Source organism: Lentinula edodes (assembly GCF_021015755.1).
Source record: "Lentinula edodes strain Le(Bin) 0899 ss11 chromosome Unknown C8R40scaffold_42, whole genome shotgun sequence".
NCBI lineage: Eukaryota > Fungi > Basidiomycota > Agaricomycetes > Agaricales > Omphalotaceae > Lentinula > Lentinula edodes.
The window spans coordinates 122,989-134,790 of record NW_025764348.1 but is presented as its reverse complement, the minus strand read 5'-3'; the positions used below and the strand labels follow the sequence as shown (position 1 = coordinate 134,790).

The window sequence follows — 11,802 nt, the reverse complement described above, 5'->3', positions numbered from 1 at the left end:
ATTGCATGAAGGAGAGTAGGAAATTAGTCCAACTTCTTTATAGCCACGGCAGGTGTAGGAAGGGGGTCATCGGGGGGTAAGGATGGTGATGGCTTATCGGTAGCAGGCCCGGCCAAGCCGTGTTTCTGATGCTCGTCCAACCATTTGTCCATATCGTCCTGACGTCCAGCGAAAGGACGCTTGCCTAGAAGGTTGATCATGTCCTCTCTGCAGGTCGAACATATGAACAATTTGAAAGCGGAGATGCATGAGTACAACTCTTACCTTGTGAGAACCTCTTTCTCAAGGAGCAGCTTGGCGACCTTCTCGACGTCTTCCTTGTGCTCGGAGAGGAGGCTTCGCGTTCTGTCGTACATACCTCTGCGAAGCAAAAGTTTGAGTATCTGCATAACAATTTTGCGAAACGAACTCACGTAATCATTTTGCGAACCTCAGAGTCTATGGTCTCTGCAGTTTTCTCCGAGAAAGGCTTGTTCCAACTTTCTTTCGCGCCGCGGTCGCCACCGTAACTGACAGGACCAATGACTTGATTCATTCCGTAGTTGGCGCAAGCCTCAAAGGCATATCGAGTGATCTTTTGAAGATCATCCTGAGCTCCGCTAGTGATGTTCTCGGTACCGAAAAATATTTCCTCAGAGACACGTCCACCAAGGGTGACACAGATCTGATCGGCCAATTGGGGGCTAGAGAGAAGGTAGCGATCCGGAGGAAGATACTATGGCACAAGTATAAGAAAGAGAAGGAAGAGGGGTGGGAGAGTAACACACCTGCGCGTAACCCAAAGCACCATTACCCCGAGGGATGATGCTGACCTTGAGGACGGGGTCGGCATTTTCCAAAAACCATCCTGCGACAGCATGTCCGGCTTCATGATAAGCCACAGTCTTCTTCTCTAGAGGACTCAACACTCGACTCTTCTTCTCCAAACCAACTATGACTCGCTCGATAGCATCGTCGAAGTGGCGGGACTCGACCGAATCAGAGCCTTTACGAGCGGCCCGGAGAGCAGCCTCATTGCACACATTGGCAATGTCAGCACCAGAGAAACCGGGAGTAAGTACGGCCAACTTCTGGGCCAGGTTGGCTAAGTCTGCAAGAGACTCGTGTAATTTGAGAGGTGCCAGATGAACCATAAAGATACCCTTACGTCCTGAGACGTCTGGGCGATCGATGACAATATGTCGGTCAAATCGACCAGGCCGCATCAGTGCAGGGTCGAGGACATCAGGTCGGTTAGTACCTGCGAGGACAACAATGTGTTCATGTGTTCCGAATCCGTCCATTTCAACTAGCAGTTGGTTGAGAGTCGATTCACGTTCGTCATTACCACCCATGCTCCTGCCCTTTTCTCTCGCTTTACCGATTGCATCAATTTCGTCGACAAAGATGATACAAGGTGCATGCTTTCTTGCTGAAGCAAAAAGATCACGGACGCGGGACGAACCAACACCGACGAACATTTCGACGAATTCTGACCCAGATACTGAAAGGAACGGAACGGAGGCCTCACCGGCAGTGGCTTTGGCAAGCAAAGTCTTACCGGTACCTGGTGGACCAGATAAAATGGCACCACGAGGAATTTTGGCCCCCAATCGTTCGTACTTGGAAGGTTCCTTTAGGAACTGCACGAACTCCATGATTTCCTCCTTCGCCTCGTCCATTCCAGCCACATCCTTGAATTTGACCTTTACTTCCGTGTCCTTGTCGAACAATTTGGCACGACTTTTTCCGATGCTGAAAATACCACTGCCAGAACTTCCGCTTCCTCGTTTCGAGAGCCAGTAGAGGAAACCAATGACGGCGACGGTGGGAGCAAGCTCAAGAAGAACTCGGAAGGTAGACACTTCATCTGTGAAAGCGACCGGGATACGTTCATGGCTAGGGATACCAAGCTCTTGTTGAGCCTCATCTAACCGACGTTCGAAGGCCTCCACACTGCCGATAGAGAAGTAGTAATCGCCACTTCCTATTGACGAGCCAGGATACATGGTACCCGTTGCATTGGAATGAAGCTTGACGCGGACCTTGTGTCCGTTGATGACGATTAATTTATCGACAAGGCCTTTGTCGAGGAAGGCGGTACGGAACTCCTGCCATGTTATTTCGCGAGAGGAGGAAGAGCCAGAATTTGAGTAAATGAATTGTGCGATGGCAAGACCGGTGATCCAGTTGATGGCGGTGTTGAAACCATTATTTCCTCCCTCTGGAGGTGGAGGCTCCTTTGACGATTTTTTATCGCTCGACTCTTTGTTCCCATGCTCCTCCTCCTCGGTCTTCTTCTTCAACTTCTGCTTTTGCATCTGTGCATGCTGCTCCTGTATCCGCTGGAAGAAACCTTCTAGGTTTTTCGGAAAATCCTCACCCTCTGAGGTTGGTCGCTGCGCCTTCTGGTCCTTTTCCGGAGAGGAGTCTTCTTTCTTTTCGGAAGACGCAGAAACTTCCGCTTCTTCCTTAGCTTTGCCCTTCGATTCTTTCTTGGATGGAGATGAATCTGGGTGATTCACTGGTGTAGCATAGAACCGAGCAGATGATCGAGCTGGTGGAAAGGCGTATCTCCGTGAACTAACGAGCCTAGCTGCTCTGAAGGTACGGGAGAGCATTGACAATGAGAAGGTGGTGAAAGAGACTGACTGGCTGAGTGAGGACCTGTGAGGTTACTAATTTGGACTTGGTAATGACGCGTCACGCTGCGCACGTGCTCAAGTGCTGCCGAGAATGCCCGACCTCGGATCTAATTCGAGTTTTCTAACTCTTCCGATTCGCAAAAACCTGGGACTTCCAGAAGCTTCCAGAACAGCTTCAAAACAAAGCCGTATAGCACTCTTTGATTTTCAATCTCAGTGAACTCTCTACATAAAGAATCATCAAGAAATTTTGAGGAATCAGGAGGTCCGCGCGGCGCGTAGCGCGGAATTAGATGATGACTGACTGAATCATGATACACTGAAAAAGTCCATACAGTACATACTCTTCTTGTTTCACAGCCTAGTTCACAACTTAAATTTCACTTCTAGGACGTCCAAGACTCTAGCCTTGGAAATTGTATGTAGAATCAATGCCATAGTGCACTACCCCGGGTATTAAACCTTTTTGGTTACCGGAGTCAGGCCCCTTTGCGGCGGATTTGGCTTTTGACGCGTTACCTTCTTCCACTCCCTTCGATCTCCCCAAACTTGATCACCTTTCACGTACACCGCTGAGATCGTGCACAACATGGCGCACGATCGTCCCGACTCCCCTCCTCCTCTTTCACCCTTGACCGTTCCTGTGTTGGGCGAAGGAAGACCGACTTACTCAACTGCACCAAGTAGGAGCCATACACCCTTTCAGAAAAGAGCGCACTCACCAACTCCTTCCGAGGCCGAATCTGAGTTCAATCCGAATTCAAACGCCAGTATTCGCAGAGCAATACTTAGTTATGAAAATCTAGTCACGCTTGCCGATGCTCAGGAGCGCTTGAAATATGTTATCGCAAACAGAAAAGAAACTCTCAAAGAGGCTAGAAAGATCGTTTGGAGGGACCGTGGTGAACCGGTGGTCGAACTGGCTGACGTAGAAGATTGTTTAAAGTGGGCACTCAAAGGCGGTTTTCGTACGTTGCGGCTTGCATATTTTGGTAGAATTGTCTGTTCAAATAATCATCTTCAGGAGCCGCAGGCTTGGCTTTCAATGTGAGAGCCGGCTTCAATATCGTCCTGGCATTGATCAGACTACCATCAGTGCCCAAGTCAGTTTCCTCATCTTGAAACAGCTGCCCAGGTCTAATGATCATCATAGGAAACATTGGGTATCACTCATACAACGTGCCATCTTTGGTTTGGATACCTGGAGATTTGCAGCGATGCTTGGTACGCAAGCGCTATAATGTTTGGGCCGTATATTCAACCCCATCATTCCAGGTTCCTTCGTTTCCATTTACAAATTTCTATTAAATGCACTCCCGTTCTTAATCCCCTCTATTCGTGCGCCCTCGGATGAGTATCCCTCTGCTTTTGACGATGATGATGAGACGCAAACACTCCCAACCACTGTCTTCGATATCACCGTCCCTCCATCCCCAGATGACACTAAGACGCCAATCATGTCAACACAACGACGACGAATGGAACGATTCTCTCTATCGACTCAAGCCCAGAGAATCCTGATACGTAAAAAGACGAGACGGTGGCATTCGGCGCTCGCAGGTGCAGTCGCGGGTGGATTAGGGGTTAGGATTGATTGGTCCTTCTTCATTATGTACACACTCTCATCCGCTCCGTAGGTTCTTTGGGAAACCAGAGGTAGACGAGTGACCATAGCGCAACAATTATTTGTGCGGCAAGTGAATTTCATGGTCCCAGAAAACTGTCACTTACTTTCTTCATAGAGGCCTTCAAGGATCGTATAACTTGTATTCTAGCAAGTACAATTTTCATGTACCACATGGAGATGTTCTTGTATTCTCACTTGTGTGAGCCTATTACCTATTACTCAACTCATGAGACTCATTTCTTTAGTTGCGGACAAATATTGTATGGATTCCTTTTGAGACCAGATTCTCTACCTCGATCGTACACTAATTGGTATATCCATTTCAGTACTTTGTTCTGAATGGTCCTCATAGCTATCACAGGGTGGCCTCCGCTGCGAAAGTGCCTCATGCATGTTTGCGTATGAACTACGACATGGTTCGAAATCATACAGTGAATTTCAATGATGTAGATTCCATCATTGCACGATCAGTAAGGTTTACATTGTGTTTCCGAACCCATATTCACCAAGCTCTTTTCAGGAAACAACCCCTTCAAACAAAGCGTTGCTTCTAAACCTAAAAGATACATTCCTAAAATTGCAGACACTATCACCAGGCGACCCAGTCCCATATTTTCCGCATTATGCTACTTGCTCTGCTATTCATCCTGCTCAGAGCTCCTGCTGGTCGGTACCCACTACAAGATTCTTTGAAGTCGCGCGATGGATGCTGCCAATTTACGGCGCGTTACATTTTGTACCTGCGGTGCTATTCAAACGGTCCACGTTCATGCAGAATCCGTGGAAAGTCTTAATGAAAGCAGCTATAGGAACTGGCAGAAGCAGTGCTTTTCTTGGAATATTCGTTATCATCTATCAATGTAGGTCTTCAGTATTCGATTTTGAGTTTGTCTGAGATAACATTACTCTAGCTATAAACTGCTTCAAGAATCAATCACACGAATACCTTTCCACTTTATCACCCTCCTCTCCTCTTTACCCCCTTGTCCAGAAGATGCCCAAGTCCGTTATCGACCTCCTCATTTCTAAATATTCCTTTTTTGTTCCCGGGCTTTTTTCTGGACTAGCCTTGTTCGTAGAAGAGAAGCGTAGGAGGCCAGAGCTGGCAATGTATGTATTGCCCAAAGGATTGGAAAGCCTTTGGATCGTTGCCACTGGTAAGGTGGGGTTGAAGCGATGGAAAGGCGGGGAAAGTCTCTTGACAGCAATTGGGATGGCCATGGTTATGGTTCGTGCGATTTTGCTTATTTAATGGATTGTACTCACTTGTTGGATGTAGAGCACTTACCAGAATGATCCCCAACATCTTTCAGGACTGGTCAGAAGGATACTTTACCAGTTCATAGGTCCTAATTAGACGTATGTACACTACGAGATAACTGCTGTCGAATTCTACTCTGTCGGCCTGGGGATATGGCAATTGACGTCATCATTTTACTGCGCCGAACCTCTTGAACCCCTATTGTTTCTTCATTTCCGAACCACCATGCCTACATTTGAATCCATCGCCGACTTGCTCGCCTCGCCATTTGACCTCGATCTTCCATCCGAATATACAACACTCTGGGATATCCGAACTACAACAATGACATTTTACATGAACGGGCACGATACGGACTTCCGGACTGTCCACTCGGTCTATCCATCCCTAATGGATTGCGTTCTTCGTAGCTTGGTATCGCCATGTTCCGTTTACACGAACTTGCGAGCAATTTATATACCGGCGATCAGCAATTACACATCAGGGTTCTTTGATGAAGATGCACTCAGGGAATTTGAGGAGAAAGTCATTGAAGCTGCGCAGAGTCTACGGGCCCAACCACTTTCGATATCTCTCACAATGGAACCATTCATTCATAATGGACAGAAATTTGCCAAGCAATTGGACCACTCTAAGGAACCCAGCATTCTCTTCTCACCCATCCTCGACATCATGTTGAGGAAATGCACCTCTTGGCAAGAGCGTTGCCACATTCTCGCGCAGGGCTTAATTGTCTGCTGTAAGGAGCTCGGACATATGCTTCCCTGCTTCGTACGTATCTCTTCTCCCGACAACAATTCATGGTTTAATCTGTGCTTAGGTCGATACAAAAGATGTCAAACAGATATATGACAATTGTGAGTTTCTCTGGGCCTCGCAAGTGGATAATAGTATGGGCGAAGGCAGTGAGTTGGTAGAGGACGATATAACCGGTGGCAACAATATTTCGATCCTCAATGATATTGGTGTGTTCACCCAGAAACATACCTGTGAAACGTAAATTCTTGATCAATACCCATATCAACATAGCTAGCACTGAAGATTTGCGCACAATTCACTCCCATCATGCACATGGCTTTCGTATTACTGGAAGCCCCATGAAAAGCCCTCTAGTAGTCGTAGTCAGCGACGATAGAGTTATTTCATTCCTCAGGTTTTTCCTTGAAGAACGTGAACATAGTGTGGTCCCAATTCCTTTACTCCCAAACACTGACTGGATAGCTCATTTTCCTTTCTCGGTGTCGTTGTACGGCAAGAAGTATTGCGAGTTATATCCTAATACAGGCGCAGGTTCTAATTTGGCGCCAAGTACCACCCCTTTTCTTCTCCCTCGCCCTCTTTTGTCATTTTCGAGTCCTTCTTTGTCGATGTTGCAGACACTCCCATCCAACCCACGACCACTGTCGCCCACATCACCTTGTTTTGCAGTACCCGAAAAAGACTCAGGATCCCCGTTCTCGCTATTGGTGCCGAGACGTTTCCCAACAATATCAGTAAGGTCTGAGAAAAAAAGCGATAAAGGTATCTCTGTACCGTTTCCACCGAGTTACTACAAGGTAAGCTGACCAGAATTTTGTTCACATCGTAAATTCATCCTTTTCTTTTCACTTAGGAAACTGATCGGTTTGCACGAGCCGCGCGGGCTGCAGAGGCTGAAGCATTCAAGTTGGCCCGTTTCATCAAGGATGAAACAGCAAAGCAATAGATCTTATTGATCATTTACAAAGGCAGTAACGGGAGGGTTCGAAGGGTTTTCAAACTCTTGGTGCATCTTGGTGTTACGAGTATTCACCAACTTCAACATTATCTCCATCTCGAGTCCACCCATTTCTCGCATAATTTACTCGTATTTATTTGTACTGTACATGCATTCAAATCTTAAATGATATCCTGTGATGAGAGTTCCTATGGCGGTCTCTACCGACTTATATCGAGTAAAATGTGTGTAGCTGTGTTGTACTCTGCGGCGTATCCGGGTCGAACGCGGAAGGCGGTTCGGAATCGGATAGAAGGCGGATCAATGACAAATGCGATCCCGGTTGATCAGCGCTCGAGACAAAACCTCTTCGCCAGCAGCCACGACATGCGGAAGATGGTCGCTCTAGGAACCCCATTCCAATGTCTTACCTATTCTCTCTTGCTTCTTCCCATCCTGCTTCTCACTATCTACTTCCTGGCTGCTTTTCCCAATCCTCCAGAAACCGTGTATCTATATCCTGGGTTGTCATCGTTACCTCTATCATGCAAAAGTTGGAAACTATATCCGGAGGACTTTTATCAAGGAGGCGCATACGCGTCTTTTCCGTATGGGAAGGTACATTCCAGCTCAATTGCTGCAAGAGAAGGGCGCTAATAATGTATTTGGTCAGACGAGATACTTTTTGATGGGGCCTCATGATGGAAAGAAGGTGGATATACTATGTTCGAGAGTGGCGCCTCGCACGACAAGCTAATTCAACGCCAGATTGTTCTTATCCATGGGCTATCTGTTCCTGCAATGATATGGAAGGATGTAGCGCCTAATCTGGTAGCACGAGGCTATCGCGTTCTATTATATGGTGGGTATTCGAGTCGTCGTTATCTAAGAATACGATACTTATTTATCTCCAGACTTGTATGGTCGCGGGTACTCAGATGGACCTCAAACTAAATATAACAGCAATTTATACATCACTCAACTCGCACTGTTGATGCAACACGTCAAGTGGGATAAGGCCGTTCTTGTAGGTGTTTCTATGGTACGTACCTCTTCTAGCTGTCGCATATCTCTTGTCTCAGTCTTCTTATGTCATCAGGGAGGCGGGCTGGCTGCTGCTTTCACGGCTTCCTTTCCTGACCTTGTGGAGGACCGGGTGATCATTATTTCGTCCGCGGGTCTCGTCCTCGTGAGCATTCAGAATGGGCAGAAGGTCAACCTTAGTAATCTTCCTGCCCTCAGACCTCAGATATGTCACGGACTACAAAAATAATGTCTCTGCCTCTTGTTCAAACCTTGACTTCTAGCCTCGTTGCTCAGGCAAGTATTTGAGCCCAAATGTTGTTCTTTATCTTATCATCGGTGTGTGTGTCGCAGAAATTCTTGCAACATCTGACAGATTCCTCAAATGATACGGCACCAGTAGATCCATTACAAGAAGTACTACTTACCTATTTATCCCTAGACAATTCTGATTTTCTTCGTTCCAGATCGTACGACTTCAATCAGCTCATTTACCAGGTTTTAACGCAGCAATTTCGTCGTCCTTGCGAGACGGTCCTGTTCGAGGCGAATATCGGAGTTTTTCGAGCAGTGTCTGGGACGCACGCAAACTGCTTATCATCCATGTATGTGTCGAAACCACTATACGCCGCTTCACCTGCTCAGATGTAGTTCAGGGTACAAACGATAATACGGTTCCGTACAAATACGCATCTATGATTCAAACTGCCTTGTCTCAAGGTTGTCAATCTGAAATCGTTACCATCGATGGCGGCGGTCACGATCTGACCATCAGTCATCCGGAGACCATCGTGAATCAAATAGACAGATGGATTTTGACCCCTTGACCGTATCCTTTTCATCTTACTCTCATTTCCATATCGCCCCTCTCGGAAACCTCACATTCTTTGTCTAACGTCTTTATCTTAGAGAGCTTACAATCAATCTTACACTACCGCGAATAATTCACGTTACTACATCGACTATTTTTCTTTTTGTACGAGCTACTTGTTCAAGTTGCCTTTGATTCTATGATCTTTATGCCCTTCGTTCGTGTTACATCTTTTACTTCACTCTGCGCCATTTCTCTGTATCTTTGATCCTGTTTGTAGTGTGTATCACATAATAAGTTTCCTGTTGTTGGTACAGTATTCAAACTACATACATCATATTGTATATCTGGAACTGGTCAATACTTGGAAGTTTTGACCGGTACAGGACTGAATATTACCATGTATGTATAGACAATCAATCCAGATACGTACTACCTACCCAAGAACACGAAATTCAGGTTAACGTTGTAACTTCTTCTACTTCAAATGCACAACAGAAAGTTTCCTTATCCAAAAGTATTAACCCTTTCCCATCTCTAGACCAAGACATGTTGCGAGTATCGAATTCCTCTACGCATAGACAAATCATCTGCAACTGATAGTATTTGAACGTGATTCTACGACTTACTTGCGGGAACCCCAATACACTCCGCCATTTCTTCTTGTTCCCCTGACTCACCTTCCCACTCATCACTCCAAGTGTAGATACTTCTGTTGCCGCAGCATAATGCTAATGAGCCTTTGCGAACGGGGTTCCAATGTGCTTGTAGTATTGTTTTAGAGTGCAAAAGGACAGATCGAAGTCGTGGCACAAATGCTTCATTGGGAGAAGGAAAGAGATATAGGTGAGCAGCAGTCGGAGTGGTTTCTAGATATCAGATTGAGTATTTTGACTCAAATTAGGACCTGCAAGAATATATACCATATCGAACCAGAAGGAGACTCCCAGTCTGATTCCATTCTAATTGGATAGCACCACTTTTTGGATTCGCCTTGGTGTGATCTATTTTGTTCAGGGTTATAGTTTGCGGGCCTCGGAGCTTCTCGTCTGAATAATCAGCCATGCGCATCATGAGAATCGGGATCGCTGTAAATATTACAACTTTGGTTCAACGTACACGATAGAAAGCCTCTGCCCTCAGTCGCTTCCAACCACTTTGAAGGTTCCCGCCAGATAGCCTGCGGTGAGATTGCTTTAGATACTCCATGGTTGAAGAAAAGATAGCACAAACACTGACCACTTCTGAGGAAATTCGGCTTGAAAGCTCGAAAGTAGTGACTGGAGACCAGCTGAGACTATCTATGATATGAACCTCGAGCCCTCAATTCAGCATGATTCGTAAAGAGCAAGTAAATGGTGGATCACTTTATCGTCCCATCCTGCTACTGCCAAAAACATGCCACTTGGATGCCAGGCAACTTCACGAATACCTAACACAGGTTCTGGGTCGGGAGAAAAGCTCGCCAGAAGGTTGCCTGCTAGTGTCATTATGTGAAGCTTGTACTACAGATGGGATTTTAATGACAAGTTCCCAGCGTAATGGTAGCAAGATCGGTCACCTCCAATGGTCCTTCCCAGACAGCAATATGATTTCCAGTCGGAGACAAAGCGAGAGATGCCAAAGAGGACGTTTGTGATGGGAAACGCTGCCTAGGGACTCAGATTTACAACACAGCAGACGATATAATACAACGACTTACTCGGACAAGTTTGTATGATTCCGAAGCATCGTATAGTCCCAACATATCTTTGGACTTGTGTCGCTCTGCCAAGACGAAATAACGACCATCGGCATGGAAATCAAAACCTGTTTGGAAAGCTCATGAAAAATAATTGCGAGGAATGATTCAAGTGGATACCTTTATCAAGAAAGATAGGGAACTGAATGTAGGAAGCTGTCCCGGTCACTAAAGACCACATTGTAACTCTCAACTACGGAAATTCATTCAGGAAGATATATTAAGACATGAGAATTTCCACCAACGCCCCAGTCAGAGAAGCATAGAATAGTCCTGGCATCAGGAGCCCAAACTGCCTTCACAAGTCCTGGATGAGTTGATGAGCACCAGCGTCATATATGGAAGACATCAGGGTACCCTCAACTCCGCAATCTATGCGGGCAGTCCATCCTTCATCTCTAAGCTTAAAGACTTGCACGAAACCACCCTTGACACTTGCAGCGAGTACATACTCAGAATCTGAAGACCAAGCAGCGTGAGAAATGGAATTATTTCTGGAATCTGTCGAAGATCGGACGGCTTTTGAAGCTTGTTTGTTCAGCAATGTAGCGGATTCAGAAGGAGTTGGATCGATAACCCAGGTTCTTGAGATCTGAAAAGAGTCTGTCTTTCGAATGATAACTCTATCGTGAACAGCATTCAACACAAAATGCGCGCCGGGGCTAAACGAAACCAAAGATCCCGAGTGTTTGTATAGTTCCGTAAAATCCATTGTCTGAAGAGGTGCAAGCTAGTGCTAGAGATCAAAGGCAGAGTCGAACTAACCTCCTGTGCTGTTACCGTGACTGTATGAAGAAAAGGAATTTTGCTCACTTCATCACCATGATCAATCGTCTGCGATCACCTGATGCGGACTCCGACGGATGGGTCGGTCCGACAAGTGCTCTTGTCATTTGATCCTTGTCAATTTTCCGCAACTGTCCTTCAAGCTTCGAGGTCGCACAAAGGACTCCTACCTCTGTCCTATATATGTATCCGCTCTCACCCGACGACGTTTTTGCAACGGGGCATACACTTAG

General features: G+C 46.2%; 5 protein-coding genes across 5 annotated transcripts; 3 read left to right on the top strand and 2 right to left on the bottom strand.

Moving 5' to 3' along the window:
• Nucleotides 1–23: 23 nt before the first annotated feature.
• C8R40DRAFT_1056273 (peptidase family M41-domain-containing protein) lies at nucleotides 24–2,300 on the bottom strand (the record flags this gene model as incomplete). The annotated part of the gene is made up of 4 exons (XM_046225070.1): nucleotides 24–207; nucleotides 265–360; nucleotides 414–715; nucleotides 768–2,300. 4 exons carry the CDS (start codon nucleotides 2,298–2,300, stop codon nucleotides 24–26), a joined length of 2,115 nt encoding a protein of 704 aa, XP_046081832.1.
• Nucleotides 2,301–3,213: 913 nt separating this feature from the next.
• C8R40DRAFT_1056223 (uncharacterized protein) lies at nucleotides 3,214–5,608 on the top strand (the record flags this gene model as incomplete). The annotated part of the gene is made up of 12 exons (XM_046225067.1): nucleotides 3,214–3,592; nucleotides 3,649–3,727; nucleotides 3,778–3,848; nucleotides 3,900–4,030; nucleotides 4,073–4,207; nucleotides 4,262–4,312; nucleotides 4,341–4,450; nucleotides 4,497–4,562; nucleotides 4,613–4,721; nucleotides 4,772–5,111; nucleotides 5,163–5,479; nucleotides 5,531–5,608. 12 exons carry the CDS (start codon nucleotides 3,214–3,216, stop codon nucleotides 5,606–5,608), a joined length of 1,866 nt encoding a protein of 621 aa, XP_046081831.1.
• Nucleotides 5,607–6,743, top strand: C8R40DRAFT_624019 (uncharacterized protein). The gene is made up of 2 exons (XM_046235678.1): nucleotides 5,607–6,283; nucleotides 6,333–6,743. The coding sequence occupies exons 1-2, from the start codon at nucleotides 5,738–5,740 to the stop codon at nucleotides 6,510–6,512; spliced, it is 726 nt and encodes a 241-aa protein (XP_046081830.1). The 5' UTR covers nucleotides 5,607–5,737; the 3' UTR covers nucleotides 6,513–6,743.
• An 861-nt stretch (nucleotides 6,744–7,604) lies between these two features.
• On the top strand, nucleotides 7,605–9,285 carry C8R40DRAFT_1211162 (Alpha/Beta hydrolase protein; the record flags this gene model as incomplete). Its single annotated transcript, XM_046233191.1, has 9 exons — nucleotides 7,605–7,826; nucleotides 7,882–7,920; nucleotides 7,977–8,070; nucleotides 8,123–8,250; nucleotides 8,308–8,397; nucleotides 8,451–8,519; nucleotides 8,586–8,648; nucleotides 8,699–8,836; nucleotides 8,888–9,285. 9 exons carry the CDS (start codon nucleotides 7,605–7,607, stop codon nucleotides 9,056–9,058), a joined length of 1,014 nt encoding a protein of 337 aa, XP_046081829.1. The 3' UTR covers nucleotides 9,059–9,285.
• A 212-nt stretch (nucleotides 9,286–9,497) lies between these two features.
• C8R40DRAFT_1056121 (WD repeat-containing protein 8) lies at nucleotides 9,498–11,495 on the bottom strand (the record flags this gene model as incomplete). Its single annotated transcript, XM_046225053.1, has 11 exons — nucleotides 9,498–9,613; nucleotides 9,672–9,911; nucleotides 9,966–10,091; nucleotides 10,162–10,222; nucleotides 10,282–10,356; nucleotides 10,410–10,547; nucleotides 10,604–10,690; nucleotides 10,745–10,851; nucleotides 10,904–10,976; nucleotides 11,029–11,090; nucleotides 11,141–11,495. 11 exons carry the CDS (start codon nucleotides 11,493–11,495, stop codon nucleotides 9,498–9,500), a joined length of 1,440 nt encoding a protein of 479 aa, XP_046081828.1.
• Between the last annotated feature and the right edge of the window lie 307 nt (nucleotides 11,496–11,802).

Bases quoted from the DNA above. Each gene is read 5' to 3' on its own strand.
- C8R40DRAFT_624019 (XM_046235678.1), top strand. From the start codon at position 5,738: ATGCCTACATTTGAATCCATCGCCGACTTGCTCGCCTCGCCATTTGAC. The intron at 6,284-6,332 runs GTACGTATCTCT...ATCTGTGCTTAG, and splicing joins GACATATGCTTCCCTGCTTC to GTCGATACAAAAGATGTCAA.